At 38.0% G+C, this 22,083-nt stretch overlaps 1 protein-coding gene across 1 annotated transcript in view; it reads left to right on the top strand.

Annotated features, from left to right (window-relative positions):
- GPR158 (G protein-coupled receptor 158) overlaps positions 1–22,083 on the top strand; it is a 128,845-nt gene that overhangs the window by 77,007 nt on the left and 29,755 nt on the right. Inside the window, exons 4-5 of the mRNA XM_088150527.1 lie at positions 1,561–1,778; positions 14,641–14,709. Coding sequence (XP_088006653.1) covers positions 1,561–1,778; positions 14,641–14,709 — 287 coding nt within the window. The remainder of the gene's footprint in view (positions 1–1,560; positions 1,779–14,640; positions 14,710–22,083) is intronic.

Below are 22,083 nucleotides of genomic sequence, written 5' to 3'. Positions count from 1 at the left end.
GTGCAGTTTTGCACACATTCCATTTTAGTATATATATTTAAGTATCTTTATCATGAAACATACACTTGGTATTTCATTTGGGGCAACGTCTGTATTACAGAATTTGGGAAAGCAAGAAAACCAAAGAATATCTGGGGTCAATTTTCATAGCAGTGTCAGGCTTTGGGGCAGTTATCTGAATATGAAGAAATCAAGAGGGCAGTTCTTTTCACTGACAATAGCTGAATCTGTAGGGGTCTGTTTTCACAACTGTCTTCTGAATCTTATCAGCTTGAGAAGCAGCACTTAGAATTTGTCTTGGCAGTTTATATCACAATAGTTCACTCACCTGGAAGAGTCCTTGCAAGATAATATTTTACATGATCATCTATCCATATTATATGTGGTCAAAGGTGAATTAACACTCAAGAAAGGGAGCTGTGCTCGCTGGTTTTTAAACTATAATTTCACTTCACTCATACATTTTGAGCTGCATCTATGTAACTGTGAAGTTGTCTTATAAATTTCTGTTCATCTCTGTTGCTGATCTTTTTAACTTTAAGAAAAGCAAAGAGTAGTAGTTCACTTAAAAATGTAAGCCAAACCAACTTCATGAGCACTCTGAACTATAGCATCAAGTGATGAGTTGCAGATGTGCTTGAGTTGTAAGCAATCAAATCAGATAATCCCAAAGTGTATTTGAACAGACACAGTTTACAAAGGGAGCTGCTGCTCTTCCAGTCTGTAGTACTCATATGTAGTTGTCAAATGATACACATGAACAAACATGAATAATCTAAATGATGATCTTTGACAGATAACATAAAATTAAAATTGGGCATACATTCATGGAGAAAGTATGGAGACAGCTAACAGATTGTTCCAAGTAATGTGTTCATGCAAATACTGATGAAAAAATTCCCTGTACATTATGAATAAAGTTATGGAAAGAAAATTAGAGATTTGCTTAAGCTGATAATATAGTTAGATAATTTAGTTTATGGATGTTAGGGCAGTACATGTTTCAAAACTGATTTGGAAGAGGTACTTTGAGCACAGCACCTATTTAAAGCAACTGCACCATTTTTCTAGCTTCTGCATGAGCCCCCCCAAGACACATCTGTTTCAGTGAGTCCATTCATTAAAGCAGCTACATCTTAATGTGACTTTTTAAAGCGGCTGTATCTTTTTCAGGATCACGTGGCAACCTGAAAACATGCAGCTGCTTTAAAGAAGCTGCTACCTATCCCAAAGCAATTCTTTCAATTCTTTTTCCCTCAGTGGACATACATGTTCTTAAAGCTTTTCTTCCCCTTCTAGACATATGTTGCCTCACTAATATCAAAATGTGGAAAGCCCTCTCACCTCCTGTTGCCTCCCCCCCCCCATTTAAATGAGCCCCTGGACTTGCGGCTTTAACTCTGCTAATGATTTCTGTGTTTTGCAAATGACTCTGTAGTGTGGTCCAGCAAATGCCAGGGTGGCATCTACTCACCAAGAAGGCAACCAGAATGATCTTTTGCTTTTCTACAGTTTGAATGTATGTGATTACCTTTCCTCTTCCGTGTCTGATGCTTTTAGGGAAGGATGCTGAGAGCCATTTTTCCAGAAGTGAGATGGCTGAGGATTTGTACACCTGCTTGCCCTGCAGGGAAGGATGTTCTGACTGTACAGATGATACTCCCTGCTATGCACAGGAGGACCAGTATTTACGACTTGCTATCATCTCCTTCCAAACTCTCTGTATGCTGTTGGACTTTATAAGCATGCTGGTGGTCTACCGTTTTCGCAAAGCAAAGGTAAATGTGAGGACTGTTTCCATTTTTTAATCACCCTTCTCATTTCGTTTGTCACAGATACCTTTATCAGGGAATTCTCAGCTTTGCCAGACTGTGATTGTTCCAACAGTCTGAGTAAGTACCCAAATCTGAATCAAGCTGGCTACAGAGAAGGTTGTTAGACAGGTCAACGTAGGTCTGGTTCAAGGTATCTAAATACTTCAGATCTCTGCGCTGTGGATCTGTGAACTATTTCAGCCTGCATGGATCCCTGATGGCTTACACAGCAGTAGGGAGCAATGAAATTCTAGCTTATATTGTGGAGTGGCTGAGCTCTTGTACAGAGCATAGAGAGAGGTTCCTAAGAGAAGGTATTGCCTTCTCCCCAGGCAGTTGCAAGGCTCAACGCAAAATGTAGCAATCAGTTCTCTGGCTGAACATCCAGTTCCTAAATGCAGCTTTCACTCTATCTATGTTGCATTATGTGGGGTTTGTCCATACCGAATTTAGGCATTATTTTGGATTCTCCAACCCTTATCTGCAGCAGGTAAACCTGTGATATTTTTGAAAAATCTTCTTGGGACATTTCCCTTTCACATTACAGGTAGTCCTCACTTAACAACCAAAATTGGGACCGCAAACTCCATCACTAAGCGACATGGTCGTTAAGCGAGACATCACGTGACCATGACTTGCAATTTTACTGCTGGCTTCTCCATTGACTCTGCTTATCAGAAGCTGGCTGTGAAGTGTGCAAATGATGATCATGTGACTGCAGGACACTGCAACAGTTGTAAGTGCAAGGACTGGTCGTAAAGTTACTTTTTCAGTGCCATCGTAACTTTGATGGTTGCTAAACAGGGCAGTTAAGTGAGGGCTACCTGTATGATGGCAAACCATGTTACCAAATCACGCTAACAAATGGCATGGCAACAATTTTACAGGTGGGGTAGGAAAAAGAAACCACTCAAACAGCATGTGGCCCACAGAACTTAGTTTGTCCCACTGCATGGAGAAAGGAAGAATTTTAAATAATATCAGCACATAGGCACAAACTGCAGACGGGACTGAGTCAGGAAACAGGTATTGGGAATCAGGTCAAAAGAGAAATAAGGACCAGAGCACAAATAAAAAGAGAGCATTCAGGAGCAGGAGTCAGGGCCAAAAAGCAACTTTGTTGTCAGGGATGTGGGATCCCCCCAAAACTGGGAAAGTATCATAACTTTTCTCAAGTTAAAATACAGATACCTAGCTGACTTGGCTGATCTCAAAAAGCTAAGCAGGTCAGACTTGATTAGCACTTGGATGTGAGACTACCAGGAGATCTCAGAATTATAGGCTAATTTGGGAGTTTAAAATACATCCCAGAAATCATTAGGAAGCCACATATGTATTGTTGTCATGAAAGCAATATGGAAATGTCCATGTAATCACTGGGAAGAGGCTTTATCTTGACACATGCATCAATGTTGATAAGACATAATGCTGTTCCACAAGCCTCGTCCAAATGACAATTTGCTGGTGTTTAGTTGTGTGTGTGTGTGTGTGCGGTGTCTATGCATGTGTATGTGTATGATCACACCAGACTGAATGAATTGGCCTTTAAAATAATTTTCCAGTTTACTCAATACAACCAGCAACATCAAACAGACATAAAATACTTGAATCCAACTGCTCAAATTAATAGCTGCAATCACCTCTTTCTATAAATAGGCAGGCATTCCTGTTTAGCTTTCCAGAGCAATAATTGCACAATCAGCTGAATCTATCAGATTCTGTACTGGATGACTTCCTATCAATTTCCTCAATTAAGCGCCTGGCAGGAAACCTTACTGCTGGCTTGAACAATTTTGCCGCCTCCTTCTCTGCTCCCCCCTGCATCCCCCAGCCCCTTTGTGGCAGATCCTCGGTATTTGTCAAGATCCTGGTACACGTGCTTGCGACAACTGTGATTTGTTACCGAGCTGGTTGCCTCTATAACTGCATTCCTGATGAAAAGCATCTGTCTAATAGCCTGACGGTACCTTATCAGGAGAGCTCTCTTCGAATGCTCCACAATTTTACTTTATACAGTTTTAATATTTGTCTTAAATAATTGATACTGTTAGAGAAATATGAATCATCAATCATAATTTAATTTCCCAGTGTTCAGCAGAAAAACAAAACCAAAACGCTTTTAATTCAGTGACCAGGCTTTGGGTCAAGAAACATGTATATTTGTCAAGTTACATAATGCATGTCATACATACTTATACCGTGAGATGGGGGCAGATGAAACTTTAATCACTTTCATAATTATGTTAATCATTTCAGTGATTCTGGAATGGCAATGAATCCCTTGTCTTGCATCTGTGCATTTTATTGTAATTATTAAGCAAAGAAAGAGGGAAATGTGTAAGAGAAGCTGAGAGGCTCCCTGGACAGAGCAGTTTCCACTGCCTGGTTACACAGAGATAAACCTGACCTTCTGCATAAGATGTTTCTAACAAGAGAAATGAGCAGTATATTTTGAAATATGGCCTGGGGAAAGGATATAATGAACCATGCTCTCTCCCGTGAGATGAAACATTGGCTTGACTAGTTCAAATATCGATGAGGAATTGAATACTATCACAGATTTGTTTCTTCTTTTGCATTTTTAAACTATAATTCCCTAATAAGCTAAAATGAAACAATAATGGGTAAAGCAAAGTGCAGGCAACAGTAGAAGATAAATCTACATACTACTAAAACTCTCATTGTGTTTATCTGTTTGTCTGTTTATACCCTCAAGTTAGCCCAAACTTTATACCGCAACCATTTTTGAACCAAGGTACCCAAAATCCACTAACTTAAAGCATGCGTACAAAATCCAGGACCCATTACTCCTGTGGAATTGAAATTTCCACGATGTTCAGACCAGTTTTATTTGCAAAGTTGTGGCCGTTGCAGTGTCCTCACAGTCACGTGATTGTGATTTCCGATGCTCCCTGCCAGCTTCCCACAAGCAAAGTCAATGGGGAAACCGGCAGGAAGTCAGAAGTCACTCCCGCTCCCACTGCTTTTTTGCCCGCCCATGGTCATTCTGATTATCTGTTTAAGTAAGTAAATATTGACTTATTATTGAAGTTCGTTTGGCCTACAATTATTTTTCTATTTATGATATATACTCTTCTTAAATGATCATGGGACCATCCAGCATTGGGTAAAAAAAAAATATGGTCAGCCTAAAATTTAATGTTCATCCTGGTCACATCAGACTGCACTCCCTTTCTCTCAAAGGATGACCCAATGGGTCACAGGGTTGCCTAACAAAGTACAAAGCCTGAAAGTGCTGAATGAAATGTCTAAGATATCTGAAAAAAGTAAAAGATCTTTATGTGGCCCTTGATAAGCTTGTGCTAGAACAGCAGTTCTCAACCTTAGCCTGGAGAATCCCTGGGGGTTCCAGAGACCCTTTCAGGGGTTCCATGGAGTCAAAGAAATATATTAATATTTAGAGAATATTTTAATATTTTAATATTCTTAGTTTTAATTTCTAATAAAGCAAATATTGATAGCTATAACCCACATAAACCAAAGCTGTTTGAGCTCCTCAATGGTTTTTAAGAATGTAAAGGGGTCCTGAGACCAAAATGTTTGAGAACCACAGTGCAAGAAAAACCTTTGCAGTTTTTAGCCACTCACTTGGCTTCGTTTGTTAAAGGCATTCAGTAAAGAGACTTCGTTATGACTTTTCTGCCTGGGTAAGTAAATATGGTAGGAGACATTTCACAAAATCCTATAAATGCTTTCCAACAGCTTGCTTGAATTCATTTATTTATCCAAGTATTGATAGGCAGTTTTTAGAGCTCACTTTAATGCTTTCCCGAGGCATTTCCAGAAGGCAAATAGGTTGTCCTATGTGAATCAGGCAAGATAGTGTGGATTTTATTCCAATTCTTCAACAAGGTGAGCACAGCCTTTCTGAATTTTGTTTCCAGGCCACCCAGGCAAATGTTACATTCAATATTTGGTAGTAGGCAAAGACTCTTGTGTTACAATTTTAGTTGCAAAATTTTGTTTCGTAGATATGAGGACTTAGCAGATTTTTATAAGACTGATTTGAATTAGTTACGTGAATCTTAGAGTTAAGATTTTGGAAACCTAGGTATATTGACTCCATCATTATCATCATATTCAAATCAAATCAAAATCTTTATTTCGGTTATTGAGCAGCATAGCATTACACAATCAACCCAACGATTTGATTAGAATAAAGCAGCCAAAATCAGGAACACTGGGCTTGAATATGAGTTCAGTAAGATAACAAATAAGTTAAAATCTTTATTTCTGCTAATACTATAACTCTTAAGACTAAAATAACTATTGTTGTTAGTACTAATACTATAACTCTGTAATTCCCATTAAATCTATATTTCTAGGTATAAACTGATGGTTAAACTAAGATATATAACTGGAGAAGCAAGCTTTAAATCTAAAATTCCCATAATTATGAAGCTGGAGGAACCATCACCTCTCATCTGATTTTAGTAGCAGCATAAAGAAATTTGGCAACGTTCAGAGAGCTACACTCTGATCTGATAAGAGGAGTGGAGTGTAAAATAAATCAGTACAGTCTGAATAGTCTATCAAATGAGGGGAAATAAAATGGACTGTAATGTCCTTATAAAACCAGCAGTACAACAACACATGGGCAGTAGATTCTACATCACCGGTATCACATGGACATAATTGAAGGGCGTATGGACATAATTGTATTCATTTATGCTTTCTATTGATTGTATTTTTATTTTGTATTCTGCTCTAAGGTAGTAATAGAAGCATCTCTTTCTCTAATGTGATAGGGGATATCTAAGCAAATATCTCAGTGCCAAGACATTCATGGCTTTAAAGACTGAAAATCAGTAGTTTGAATGGTGGCCTGTAGAGATAAGAAAGTACTAACCTACCATGCCTTTATTAGCCTGTCCCAATCAATAGTTTTGCTGCCTATCATTGGACTAACAGTAGTTCCCAGAACTATTTTCAATTGCAACCACACATATTAAACTTTGGAGTCATCCAGCTAGGAGACAACTTGTGTAACAGGTCTATCTCAATCAAAAGGTAGTAATGGATACATAACTCTTAGAGCTGATAAAGTGTGCTCCAAGCCACCAAGCTCTCTCTGGAAACACTGGATCCAAGATCACCTTCCATGGAGTAATGGATCTAAGTTAAAAGAAGGCAACTCCAGATTGAATGTTAGTAGAACCAGTTACCCAAATGAATAGTAGTTTCTCCTTCACTGAAGATGTTCAAGGAGAAGCTAAACAACCCTCTGTCATGAATACGTTAATCGGGATTCCTGCACTGTGCAAGGGGTGTGACTTAATGGCCTAAGGGCACTTTCTATGATTCCATGAGTCTCCAAAGCTTGTATCTAAACACCAGTTCTGAATTCATTTGACTTATAAAGTTTAATTGGATTCATTTTTGCCATTTAAATCATTCAGCCTTAAGTTCTTCATAAGTAACATCTCATTTATTTTAATGGGTCTGTTGTAAATATGTCAGAATCTGAATCAAACTACTGAACAGAATTGAATGACAAGGGCATTTAGATAATTATGTGCAGACTTAATGTCATTTTGCTCAAGGTTTGACACAGAGATTTGGATTAAGTGGTTTGTTCTTTATGAAATCACTCTGCCTTTGCTATGGAGTCATATCCCAGCTTGTTTAGATATTAACCTCAGTTATTGACACTTCTGTTAAAAAAAAGTGAAACATTCCTATCTAATTACTTGTCAGTTGGCTCTTGATCGTATTTTTGCTATTTAGATTAGGTCATCACTATACCTTGTGAACAATATCTTGAATCAGTTGACAATATGTATTAATCTTTATAATGTAATTCTGCAGTCACAAGGCTGAGCAATAAATTCTATTATCTGAAGACAGAAAATACAAAGGGAAAGCAACTCCCACGCAGTTTAGCTCAGGATTGGAGAAGTCATGGCTATCCAGGTGTGTTACTGAATTCCATTTCCCAGCAGCCCACATAGAATGATGAGGGGGCTGTAGTTCAGCAAGGTCCGAACCATAAGTTTCCTAACCCTGCTTTCCTGGTTTTCAATAACCAGCTGAAGATGGTTTGGATCTATACTAGCAGGGGTGTCCGCAGAGCATGGTCAAAAACGTCAAGATGACAGCCACGATGATGCAGTTGAAGCTCCACCTGTTATTGTTTTTTTAGTGTGTCCCACATGCGAAATACAAAAAAAAAGCGGAACTTCAATCACACCATTGTGGTTGCCATCTTGACTGTAGACCCATGTATGCTAAAGAAGAATGTCAGACTCTACCGAGTTTCTTATCCAAATATACCTTGGGAAAACTTTAACAGTGACAATGCTTATGAATCCAGAATTATCACCAGAGGCCAAAGTAACTTCACACTTTGTATAAGGGGTTAAATCACATATGTGACCAGGACCAGCTATTGTGTCTTGTCAGTGCTGGCACCATTCAGAGAACGGTTCCAATGAGTTTTCTCCAGACTTTGGAGGTCTAATTTTGGACCAATCTTCCTTCTGAAGTTAAATAAGTGGTAAGAGAACAAATGGCCCTTACAGTGACCCATCTCTGAAATTAGCTTCCCAGTGAGATGCCTAAAACTAAATCAAATGTCCTTCTTTGCCAGTCTTTTTATTTGACTGAGCTTTTCATGCATGTCAACTAGTGGGGTTTTCTTTTAAAAAAAAAATCTGAATGTTTTTATTGCTATTTTATTGTTGTATTTTATTCCTCTGTTTGCTTTATCCTCATTGTTATTTATAGTTTTGTCCTTTCTTTTATTTATTGTTATTCTCTAAACTGTCTTGAAAGCTTGTTAGCTCAAGCACAGCTCATATCATTTCAGTAAATAAAATCAACCAAATCAAGCACTGTCTGCAAAAATGTATACCGTGATTCCGCATCTTTATGAGAAAGTTAACCCATGACAATCAGATTGCAACTTCTCTCTTTCTGTTCATGGCCCATCTTCCTCTCCATTTTGTGTTGCTTTTCTGACTCAGGATTGGCTTCTGATGTTTACTAAGAAGTGGCCTGAGCTATATATAAAGAAGGATTAGCTGTCTAGATTCACATAATACTGAAACGTTGAACTGATTTTATAGATTTGGTCTAGTCTAGTGTGTGACCTGGCCATTAGTTTAGTTTTACTCATTCAACCCTGGTTAAAGAAATCCTGTGGCTTAATGTAATATGTGAACCCCATTTCTATATGCAGGATGAGAGTAAAATAAGGGCTTCTGAATCCTTCCTCTGCCTGCCACTTTAGATCTTCCTCTGTAAATGCCTTTTATTGAGCCATTTATAGAATCCAAGGTCAAACCTAAAAGAAAGGCCTTCAGCTGAAAATGGAGGCATTTATTTATTTTTCAGATTTATAAGGCTGCCCAACTCGAACAGTATGACTCTGGGCAGCAGTATTGCTGCTATTCATTTTTGCATCCCTTTTTCAGTACAAAAACAGGCGCAAGCTCTTTCTTTTGGTATTGTTTAGGCATTTCTATAATCTGAACCAGGCTTTTACCAGACATTTTCAAGGAGATGAACATCAGAATACTGATCTGTTGTCATAGACTGACAGCTGACAATTGTCTCACAGGAGCTTCCATTGTTATTCCTCCTTTACAGAGAATATAGTCCTAGGAAATGGTTCCTTTGAAACAATAGGTATTGAAATCAATAGAGTTTGATTTCATCAATAGAAATCAATAGAGTTAACACCTCAGATCTGAAGCAATGACTTTGTTTTATTCTGGGGTAGGACATTGTATGAGAAGCTGAAGTGCTATGCATTCTCACTTAATACAGTCCTGATGATGGGGTATAAATCTGTAGAGACAGTCCTTAAACTGCATTTCAAGGATTTGGAAGCCCAATTAGAACTGGCTGCCGTATCCACCCAAGTGTTCTTGGGCAGTCATTCACCATTTTTTCAAGCCAGGCTAGATGTCTAAGCCAAATGACAGTTCTCAAATTCAGAAGAGCCCTAACTCTGGCAAGATTTAATGCCTTCCCAACAGACGTTCTTGAGGAGAAACTAAAGGGCATTCCATTTAAACAAAGACTTTGCCTCTGGGATGAAGGAGTCCCTGAAACACTAATCCACATTCTTTTACAATGCTCCTATTAGAGAAATGCCTGGTTGCAATTAATAATTTGTAAGCTGCCCAGAGTCCCCTATTGTGGGGGAGACGGGCGGTGGAGAAATCCAATGAATGAATGAATGAATGAATGAATAAAACCCCATCTCCTCAGGTTTACAGGCCACCCAGATCCATTTTATTTACATTTGCTTTTATCTGATCAATGTGATCTTATTTCCCTCAATGTGGTTAAGTTTTACCACAAGTTTTACTATTTGTAAAATATGTCACACCTTGATCACACCAGTTTATAATTATTGGGTTTACTGTGGTTTTTATTTGCTGTCTCACATTTCATTTTCTTTCTGTTTTTGAGCTAAGTATCTATCTTGTCTTCTTCAAAGTTAATATGTTGATTCTTGAGTGTACCAATTTTCATAGAACTTTCTAAGAAGAAGAGAACTTCAGAGAAATTCTCACAGATAGAGCATAGTGGCATTGCACTTATTCAATTACAAGTAGCTAAGGTGTGTGTGTAATTGCAGTATGAAATTATTTCTCCAGCTGTCTTGAGCTGCTCTGGCTGCTAGCACTTCAGTTAAATCCAAAAAGATACGTTCTTGGTAGCATTTCTACAGCCAGCCCTAGAGAGAGTCCTCCTCTTGAGAAATAATCAGAGAATTTCTCCTTTCCTTGAAGAAATTCAGGGAATTCATCCATCCAATTTTTCTGCCCACAAATTTGATAGATGATCTGCAAAGGTCCTGCAGAGCAGGGACATCTTCAGGAGAGGGGGAAGCCAGAATGGCAGCATTGATCATGTGGTTGTGTCTGCCATCTTGACTCCTCTGACAACCCACCCTCCACCCATGGATGTCCTTGCTGCAAAATTATTAAAGGCAAATCATATCTGGCAACCAGATTTATATAAACCAGGTTATATAGTTCCATTTTCATTGCTTTTTCTTCCTTGCCGTCTGACTTCTGAAAGGCACAAACTATTATAATAAGAGCATTGCCTACTACCATTTAGAATGGGATTGTGTCAGCCCTTTGAGGAAGTCCAGGTCAGGAAACAGACTCCACAACTCTAGCTAGAACTATACTTTATTTATACTCTAGTGACAGAATCTTGAAAGCCTGACTAAGTTTTTCCATCCTCCCTCCCTTTTATACTCTAGGATAGTGTTTCTCATCCTTGGCAAGTTTAAGACATGTGGACTTCAACTCCCAGAGTTCCCCAGCCAGGGGGAAGTTGAAGTCCACACGTCCTAAACTTGCCAAGGTTGAGAAACACTGCTCTGGTGAATTAGAGAGGAATGATTATTGTCCTCTTTCTCACACTTTTTCTGTGTCCCAAGCTTAACACATGCTGTTTTTTTCATCTGTTGCCTTGCTTCTCCAAGGTCATCTCCTTGTCTCTCTACAGTTTGAAGTCAATCTCACCACCACTGATTTTCCATACCAATACATACATTTGAACCATTAAAAGTATTTATGCCAATCTGTCCCTAACTGTCTTGCTATATGTATGGTACATGCACATCCCTTCATGGTCTTCTTCTAGCACATGTGTAACTATTTGTCAAGGCAACATGGAAATATTTTGACAATTCTGACAAGCTTCATTACACCGACGAAGCTGCTTGGTTTGTCAGCCTTTGGGAAATGGCAATGCCCAAAGACAGCTGCGGCATTTCGACAAAGATATATTTAATGATTCTCCTGGGTGGAAGAAATGCAGATTTCTTCCTGGTGCAAGAAGCTGTTAAGCAGTCCCAGCAGAAATAACAAGAGTGGATAACCCTTGGGGAGCATCAACCCATTCCGTTTCTATTTCCCCACCACCGCCACTGCTTTCTATACTGAATTAGTCAGTGCTGATTGCCCTGATTACGTAGGAGAAAGGCAGCACAAGAGAAGCCATAGAAACAATCTTGCCATCCCTCAAAACGCCAGTACCTGTGAATTGCAAGTTAGTCCCTTCTGCAAGCCAAAATGGTGAAAACAATTGAAGGAGATGCCAGAGAGGGAATTGTACATCCTAAAGCAACCTCCCCATTTAGCTTATTCATGATGATTTTTCAATAAAGCAAGGCAATCAGTTATTGAAAATAGACCTACGTTTATCGCTGCAGTACCTGCATTAGGGCAGCACCCTTTGGACATACTTCATTGCTCAAAATCATTGCTATGAAAAAATGGATCGCTGCTCCAAAATGGTTCTAAAACTCAGGATGCTCTGGTGTGAAATAGCCCCTCGCTTGTAAGTGACTAAACCCTGGGCATATGGTAACTGCTGTTAACCAAACAAACGTTATTTGGGTTAATAGTTTCTTCTGGCTCGAGAGCATCTTCACTCGTGGGGCTGCTGCACCTCTGTGGAGGTTATTTCGCTGCAATGAATGTTACATACAGTAATATCAATATTAATATTTATTGTCTACCCAACTTTTGTGCAAGGACATTCAATTATATTGATTGTGAAGGTCCAACCAAACTCTATGTTATGATATGCTGGTCAAAGGCTGTAATAAAGTTTACCTAACTATGTTCTGAAATGATTCATAGTCCAATGGACTTATTTATCTGTTTGCCTATTAGATTTCTACCCTGTCTTTCTGTTTTTTCAACAATCAAGGCAGCTTACAGTGATTTAAAATACAAAACATAGACTAAAACAACACTGATAAATCAGAATTAAAATTAAACATTGAAAAAAATAACCAGGAAAAACTTGGTAGAAAGTATGTGTTTTAACATCTTCTTGAATATTGGGAAAGTGGGAGCCAAGGGTACTCCTCTAAAGAGTACATTCTACGGTCTGGGAGCCACATAGGAGAAGACCCTTTTCCATATTCCAAATAGGCAGCCTCCTGGCATCAGGGGGTCTTCAGAAGGGCTTTTTCTAGCTGGGGAGGTTCATAGTGGGAGAAGCAGTTCCATAGACCATCAGACCACAAGCCATTAAAGGTTTGAAAGGTAATACCCACCCCAGGAGGCAACTGGAAGCCAGTTTAGATCTTTCAGTGCAAGCATCATTTCTGTACCTTACACTGTTCAACTGGGTAGCCATTGCATTTTACAGCAACTGCCGCTTCCTGGCACTTTTCAAGCATAGCCCCATGTACCACTCATTGAGGTAGTCAAGGCAGGTTGTAACTAAGACATAGATAACTGCAGGGCCAGATTAAGGCCAACTGATGCCCCAAGCGCAGTGCAACAATGATGCCCCTCGAAGGAAGTGAAACTCTCACACCATGAAATGGAAAGAAATGTGATATCTGATGACACCTTCAAACCAAAGTTTAGTCACTCACCATGCCAAAGAAAACATTTTTTAACAAAGCAGATTAAAGTTGAATACGGCAAAGAAGGACAATTATTAAAAAAATCAACTAAAGTCAAGTGTGGTGGTGAAAGAGTTGAGGGCAGGGTAGTTAGGGGAAAAAACTCTGTGGTGCTTACTTTGCTTAACGGTTAATCCAGGGCTGGATAACTGTTGCTTACTGGCAGGAAGTAGTAATAGTGTGGTACACTAATTGTAATTGTGCAGACACACTCCTTGCTACAGCTGCTTCTTGCCAATTTAGTGACAGGTGGAGATCAAGAATCACTCCAAACTGCAAACATGCTCCTTATGGGAGAATATATTTCCATGCTGAGCAAAACTCACCTTAATTCCAAGGGCCAGCTTCTCCTTACCAACAGCACCTCCATCTTGTCTGGATTTACTTTCAGCCTTTTTTCCCTCCCCCATCCAGCCCATTATTGAAATTGCACAATAGTCAAGGATACTTTTGCTTCCTTGCACTTACAAGATAAGGACCAGGAGAGCTGGGTATCATCAGAATCCGGATAGCTTCCTTTCCTAAGTTCCAGATGGCCTCCTACAGTAGTTTGATGTAAATGTCCAATTGCATTTACTGTCCAATTGTTAATGTGTTACTTATATGATTAGTGTAGTGAGATGTTAAAACAATAGAAAGGTAATCATGTTGTCGCTTTAAAGGCTCTGGTTAAAACGAGCAAGTTCTGTCATGTCAATTAAGAATCCTTAATTGCCCCCAAATGTTAATGAGATAATTAATGTGTAGCATTTAGGATTAAAATGATCAGAAGATATACAAGTTGACATGGAAAGTGAGAACTGAAACTCAAGCATATCTGCAGTGCAAACTGCAAGGATATATCTAAAATATATTGTAGCATTATAATTCCTAATCAAAAGAGTGGGATATGTCCTGGAAAAACAACAACTGCCATTTCTTCTAGGACATTGATGTTCATTACAGAAATTCAAGCAATAGGGAATGTATAATCCATATTGACTTTGAATCTTTTGGAAGAAACTATTGCTTCTGCATCACATCACATTATAGATGTGATGTCTGTCTGAGTACACTCTGAGCATTAATTAAAAAACTACTTAAAATGGAATCCATCAATTTATGCTGGATTTTATTGCCATGATATTAGTGTAGTTATTGCTACAACCATAAACAAATTAAAGAGGAAATAAATCCCAAGATGAGGAATTTAGTTATAAGCAAACCTAGTGTGAATGAAAGTAGTTTATAATTCAATATTCACTGTCTGGATTAGCTGAAAGGCAAATTGGATTGCTGGATTGGTACTAAAAATGATAAAATATATAAAATTTTCTGAGTATAATATCTGGATTATAGACTTCTGGATTTGTCTAATGTAAGTAGAAAGATTAAAGCTTTAAATTCTTGTGTTTGCTTGCTTTGTTCTAGAGCATCAGGGCATCAGGCCTTATTCTATTGGAGACTATCCTGTTTGGATCACTGCTTCTTTATTTTCCGGTGAGTTGTGCTATTATTTCATTTATTTATTTAAAGTATTTATAGCATAGCCCCAGAGGGTGTTATGGCAGATGACAATCCATTGGAAAGCAAAATAAAACAGTTAAAGCCAAATAAGCTGAATTTATTTTCATAGCATTTTACTGCTTCCTCTTTTATATTCTATTCTTAAAGGGTAAAAGGCAGGACCTTAAGCTATACATCTGACCCAATACTTGTCCTTCTTTGGGAAAAATTGGAACATCTGGAATTAAATAAAGGTTTCTCATAACAGGAATGAACTTTTCTTCCCCCTGGACTTGGACTTTCTTTGTCCCATCTTCTTCTCCAGCATAGGCATTTTGATGTTTTTGCTACCATTTAAGATTAATCACTGATTAACATATTATAAAGTTGATTACTTACAGCAAATAATAGTTAAAATTAACCACATTTGTAGTTCAGTATAACAGTAAATTATGCTTAATCAAAAATAAAAATCCAAGTTTCCAATCTTATCATGATTGTTCCAGAGAAGGGAATGTGGAAAATGGATAGCTCTATAAAGATGTCAACTCTCTGTGCAACAGCTGTGAAAAAAGCAATTTCATGCTAGAGATCATTAGGAAGGTATTGAAAATAAAATGGCCAACACTGTAAAGCCCTTAGTCAATTCTGTGGTGCGTCTACATCTGGAGCACTGGATACAATTCTGGTTGCCACATTTGAAAAAAAGCTCTAATAGATCTGGAACAAGGGCGAAAGAGAGCAACCTAAATTACCCAGGGCCTCTTTCTTGTGAGAAAAGGCTAGAACATTTGGAACTCTTTAGCTTGGAAAAAAGGCAAGAGAGGGGTACATAATCATGTTGTATAAAATCATGCATGGTACAGAGAAAGTGGACAGGGAGATCTCTCTCTCTCTCTCTCTCTCTCTCTCTCTCTCTCAAAATTAAACTGATTGGAAGGGGATTTAGGGCAGACAAAAGTACTTGTTCATAAAACCTGTAATTAACTTGTAGAATTCATTACTACACAATGTGCTGATGGCCATTACCTTGGAGGACTTCAAAAAGGGATTGGATAAATTCATGGAGGACAGGTCTATCAACAGTGGCCTGAAGACTCAACGTTATCTTCAGGGTGGGAGCAGTGTGTCCGCATATATTAGTTGCAGGAGAACAATTGTGGGACGGGAATATGTCTCCATTACCTGCTTGTGAGCATCCCAGAAGCATGTAATTGGCCACTGTAAGAAACAAAATGCTGATCTAAGAAGGCCCTTAGTATGATTTATTTATTTTTATGCTCTTAAATGGGAGGATAAGAGCCTGATAAGATTTTAGGCTCTTTCTAGTCATGGTAAATCCTGATTTATTGTGATGCCTAAATATATTCAAGGAATATCAAGGAAATGTATATATAAGCTAAGCTGAAATTATCTGAAGCCCTCTCTGCCTTTATTATAAAGCACAAAAACTGTCTGCATTTTTTCTTTCCGAAATTAAGCAGCATATAGAGTGAACTGATTTGCAGGGGGGGGGGGAGGTTATTTTTATTGTATGTGGGTACACTGTGAAACAATGCAGGAAAAGAAAGATATTTAGTTGTTTTGGTTGGAACACCTACTTTTAAAGAACAGATGGGTTTTCTGGAACATGTAAATGAAAGATGTCACTAAACACCTTAGCTTATTTCTAGCATCGTATGGTTCTGAGAATCATATGGTTCTGAGTGGCGTATAAACAAGATGACAAACAAAGGGAACTGCTGCTAAATTGCAGAGGCTGGAGATGTAACTCATAGACAGTTCATGACATATCAAAATTCTGGGGAAAAACTATGGGTGGGGATCTGCAGTTTCTGTTGGCTTGAGGGCTGCACTCCAAAAGTAGGGCAAATCAGGAGCCATTTTGGGAGAAGATTTCGGGTGTTTTTAGAGGTTATATGGGTATCTCTGGGGGCCACAAAAGGGATGCTGGTAGCCCACATCTGGCCCCAGGTCACACTTTCTGCTATTTGTTGATGCTTTTTCTTAGGGGTCTATCAAAGGGAAGATTATAAGTAGAGATTTTGGCTATGACATTCCAGGACTGGAATATCTTTCCTTGAAGGAATCACCTCGCACCAATATTGTTTTCTTTTATCTTATTCCAGTTGGTGTGGGAGGTGGGTGACAATTTCATTGGACTTTTTAATCCTGAGGGCCTTCATCTTTTGGCATCATCCTATTAAAAGCAAAAGGGACAGGGGTTAGCTGAACCAGCTCCAGATTAGCAAAGATAAGGTCTTGGGGGGGGGGGGAGATGCTTGGGGGGATAGAGATGCTTGTAATTGCCAGTCCACAAAAGCATTAATCTTATATTATAGGAAATTAGTCCTCATGCCCAATATTTATTTGGCAAAACAATGCCTCCACGAACAATTTAACAGTAATAGATGGGTGAATTTGTGTCTAAAACTATTCTCATAATTATCACTAGATCAGGTACTGTTGAATGACATAAATTATCACACACTACTGAGGGACTACTTATTTTTTAAAGATTTTAGACAAAATAGAGAGCAGGTATGTAAGCTTAAGTTGGCCAAGTGGTATTGATCTTTTAAAGATGGACAAGGAATGTCATATAATTTACAGTCTCTTAAATCCCATTGCCTGAGACAAGCTTTCACAGAACATTTTCAAACAATGCCAACAGCCTATTTGGGCGGAAGATATAAAGGATTACCAACTACACACCGTTTATGCATTTGTAATAATTCACAGGTGGAAGATCGGATCCATTACTTATTACACTGCAAATTATATCAGGAACCTGGAGCTAGATTCATCGTGTCTTTGTTAAACCAACTGAATCAGTCTAATTTAGGACAAAAAAATCTATTTTCTGTTGACTGATGTAGATGAACATGTAACAAAACAAGTTGCATTGTTTGCAATGGCCGCAAGGAAGATACAAAAGCAGATGTTGACAAATAGTGCTGTTAATATTAGAGGGGATGTAGTGAACTGATATGGATTGTTGTAATTTTATACAAATTTTGCTGAAACCTATGGTTGCAGATAAATGTATATACTACTAAAATTGCCAGTCCACTTTCCTGCCTCCAGAACACGTCAGGGTGGGGTCTCTATATCTGGAAGAACTCATTTCTTCAAGCTCTTTTCTGGTGCACTGTAAACCATTAAAAGCAGCAATTTGTGGGTTAAGATTGTCCTGCAAAGTAGAAAGGTTCAGAATTATGGACCGATTGAGTTGCCAAATACCAATTCTTTCCTTCTTCATGTGTCACTAAGAAAGGATTTTATAATAACTAAAAGATGGCAATTCTAGACAAACTTTTACATTAGACTAATATAGTTGGAAAGGCATCTTTGACTATAAATTTGTATTAGGAAAAATCTGGGAGGAAGGAGGAAATTTACACAGATCTGTTCAAGTATGATCACATTCAAATGTGCTGATGCTACACTTTTCTATTAGACGACTTTGTTTTTATCCTTTTGGCTAAAATAAGCATTTGCTCTTGTCATCTAAGGCTTATGCATCAATCTGTAAAGCCTTGCTGGTATATCTATAATGAAATTTACATGCAAAATATTTTATATTCATTTTTTTCTTACTGCCTGTTCCCAGTTGTCTCAGTCTGCACAATGCCACTTTGTCCTACATAGTACTCTGTAGATATGTTGAACTGCAGCTCAAGTGGGCTTGCAACCTATACTCTCCTAGGGAATGTGGGCCCCTTACATCGGAGCATATACAGACTGCAAATAAGAAGACTCAAGCTTTACATGCATCAGTTGGTATTTTTCATGAACATGTAAAGCCAGTGAATGGTTAGCTGGAATTTTTTGAAGCACCTAACCCATGTACTATAAATACACTTCTCAATGCAGTGATATCTCATGGATATCAGACTCCAATACTTGGCCGTTTTATTTCATGCTCAGTTGCTTTCTTTTTTGATTGATTGATTATGTGCCAACAAGTTGTTTATTTATTTTTTATTTATTTATTCGATTTCTATAGCCACCCATCTCAATCCAAGTGACTCTGGGCGGTGAACAATTTCACATCATTAAAACCATTTAAACAATTGCAATTATACATATAGGCAGCTGAGAATTATCATAATAATTACATAAAAATTAACAGTGCAACCAGTTGTTGTCAGCTCTTGTTGTAGTCAATTCTTAGCGACCGTATAGATAGATTTCCTCCATGACAATCTGTCTGTAACCTGGTCTTTCAGGTCTTCCAATGATGCCCTCATCACCACTGTAACTGAGTCTATACACCTTTAAAAAGGTGATGCAGAGAAACAAAAATGTCCATTCTTGAATGGATGCATCTACATGCTGAGATGTACCCCACTGAATTGTATAATGCACAAAAAATCTGAAACCTCAGTAGTTTCCTACTTTCTCTTTATGTAGGCCATTACATCTTCTATTTAAAGCTTTTGAGGATTATTGCATAAACTAGGGGTTGATGTGAGTTGTGTATGAGCTTTATGACACACTTTGAACCAACCAGTTGGTATCTCCAGGGCCCCCAAATTAAAGAAAGATGAACTACATTTTTTAAAAATGAAAATTGTGATCTTTTGAGATTCTAGCCATTTTATTATTTATTATATATTTTATTTTTTATTATGTATATTATTTATACCTGCACCATTTGCCAAAATATTCCTGTGAATAACCAATTTGGGAACCAATGCATTACATCAAAGCGATCTACCAGAGATGACCACTGCAGTATGAAAGACAAAAAAAGTTAGTTGAAGTTAATATACATTTGGAAAATTGTATAAAACTCTAAAGCATATCTGGCTGAGTTGGGTAAATAAAGGTTGTTAAGGCTATGTTGTACTTAAATAACATATAATAGAAAGCTGCATAGAAAAAGCATATCTCGGCAGAAATAGAACAACTTAATCTGTTGGGGTGGTCAGGCAGGTTGTGCAGAAAAGTGTATGTAGGTAGTACAATAGGAAATATACATTTTCAGTTATTATTTTAATAAACTGAAAAATTAAACACTGTGGAAACAGGTAGTTTTAGACTGATCTAAATATCATCCCTGTACAAATAGTGGATCAAAGTGGTATGCAGTGTTCCAGTGTAACCCATGCAACTTGCCATGATTTGTTTAGGATCTGTGTTCCAGGAACATAAATACATTAGCCCCAATTAAAATGAATGCCAGTTGGAATGGGGGCTGCAGGATCACCAGGATGCTTTTGAAAATCTAATCCACTGGCTGTCTTTAGAATTTAAAAGAATGACCTTAAGCAACTTTGCTTCAACAACCATTAATTATTGTGATACTTATTAGCTGAGGATGACATTTAAGGACACTTTCCCTTTAATACCTGTTCCTCAGAACAGCTAGAAAAGTAATTAAGAGTTCCACACTTTGATTTTCCCCTCACTCCCACAGTTTACTCTCCTGTAATTAACTTTACACATCTGACGTAAGCTTTAATATCATTTGAACAATTATAATGCCTTCAGATAACCAACCAGCTTATCTGGGGGATAAAAATGCTGGCTGTTGTTTTCATAATAATTTAGATGTAACCTCCACTATTTTTACTGCCAAATGCCCCAGGACAAATTAAGTCCAGGACTTTATAGGGCTGCAAAATGGTAGCCAGAGACCACAGTTACCACTCTTGCTACAACAACTGGAGGAGGGGTCCTTTGAAGCCAGAAGTTGTGCTATTTTTGTTGTCAGTGCTACGAGTGAGCCCAGCCAGTCAGAAACTGGTGGAATATGTCTTCTCCCTCAGAGAAATGTGTGGAAATAAAACTGCCTTCCTCCATTTTCCCTCGGTGGAAAACTTCTCTGGGTGGAAACACAATCTTCATACAGTTCTTTTTCCAACTCAAGTAAATTTAGAATCCTATCTAAAGGCTCTTATACCATAAGCTCCTCCTATTTATTGGCCTGTTCTGGGGCAAATATACTAAGCCAGCCTTTCCCATCTTGGAGTCTTCCTGATATGTTGGACTAATACCCATAATCCCTTGAACAGCATGGCCTTCCATGAGTTTAATTTCAGGCTATCAGTTCAGATTTAATTCCATTTCAAGCTCTTTGGCAATTCTACCAGGAAAACAAAGGACAGGTATTCTGAACATTGAAATTTGAGGGAAATAATACTCTGTTATGGCAGCTGCCTGCTGGGATCATTTCCCCCCAGAGATCCGGATGGCTCCCACCCTGATGACATTCAGAAAGCAATGAAAGATCTGGCTGTTCTCCCAGGCTCTAGGGCAGCGTGTTAGATGGGTTTACTTTGGTTTTATGTTGTTTGGGGGCTGTTCATATTTCATTTTGTCTTTTGTCATTGTTTGTTTCGTAAATTGTAAGCTGCCCAGAGACGTTGGGAGTCGGGTGGCCAATATATTGTGTAATAAATAAATAAATAAATACTTAAAAATGGCTAGAAACCTGCCTTTAAGATAGTTTATTAAAACATTGATTTTTATTTAAGTAGGCACTGAAGCACCTATCGGGCCATAGCAAATGTGTTTGTTGCTATTGCCTAGATATCAGCATGAATGTGTGTTTTATATTATACACAGTGGCCTTTTATTTCTTTATTAAGCATCATCATAGGGTCAGTTTCAGCTGAATGGAAGCAACTGCTGTTTCACATTCTTTCTTCTTGGATTTCTAGAGTTATAGCGAAAAGCAACATTGAGTTCAGAGTGGAAAGTGCAGCTCTGTGCATTCAGATCAGTTTGGATATTCTTCCTTATGCAAACTTCATCTGGCTGTGATGGTGATAAAGCAAGATAGGAAGAAAACTGCTCATGATGCTTAGATGCTTACTTATTTATTAATTATTATCCATTTATTTATTGATCTCACCACTTCCCATTAAAAGTTCAACGTAGCTTATTATAAAATTGAAAGCAATAAAACAATAAGTAAACATGAATTGATGCTATATAAATGAATGGATGTTATATAAAATATACAAGTTAAAATGAAAAGTGAAAGAAACAATAAGATGAAGAATCAATAGAAAATTATGATCGTTACTGCTTTATTATTTCAAGTGAGGCAAATAGTAACACAGAAAAAGGCCTTCTCCTAAAAGAGAAGAAGAAAATGCAAAATATTGAATAAGATTATACCAAACCCAACCAATGTCAATGTTGTCCAATGTCAATATCAAAACTCAGTGCCACTTATGTAGGTGTTTTCCAAAAGGAGTAGAATATTGGAGAGAGAACATGCCCACATATATGAATTAATAAAAGCCAAACAAGGGGATGGTTTAGCTCAAAGTAGTACATGGTCAGTCATGCCACTGTCTGCCTGCAGGTTATTCCTTCCAAAAATGCTTTCTCTCAAACTTTGTTGTAGCA

This window comes from Python bivittatus, unplaced genomic scaffold (assembly GCF_059951505.1).
Source record: "Python bivittatus isolate LINGU-HERP-01145 unplaced genomic scaffold, Pbiv_v1 ctg000610_np1212, whole genome shotgun sequence".
NCBI classification, from domain to species: Eukaryota; Metazoa; Chordata; class Lepidosauria; order Squamata; family Pythonidae; genus Python; species Python bivittatus.
Note: the sequence above shows the minus strand (reverse complement) of the source record. Positions and strands in the feature narration are given on the sequence as shown.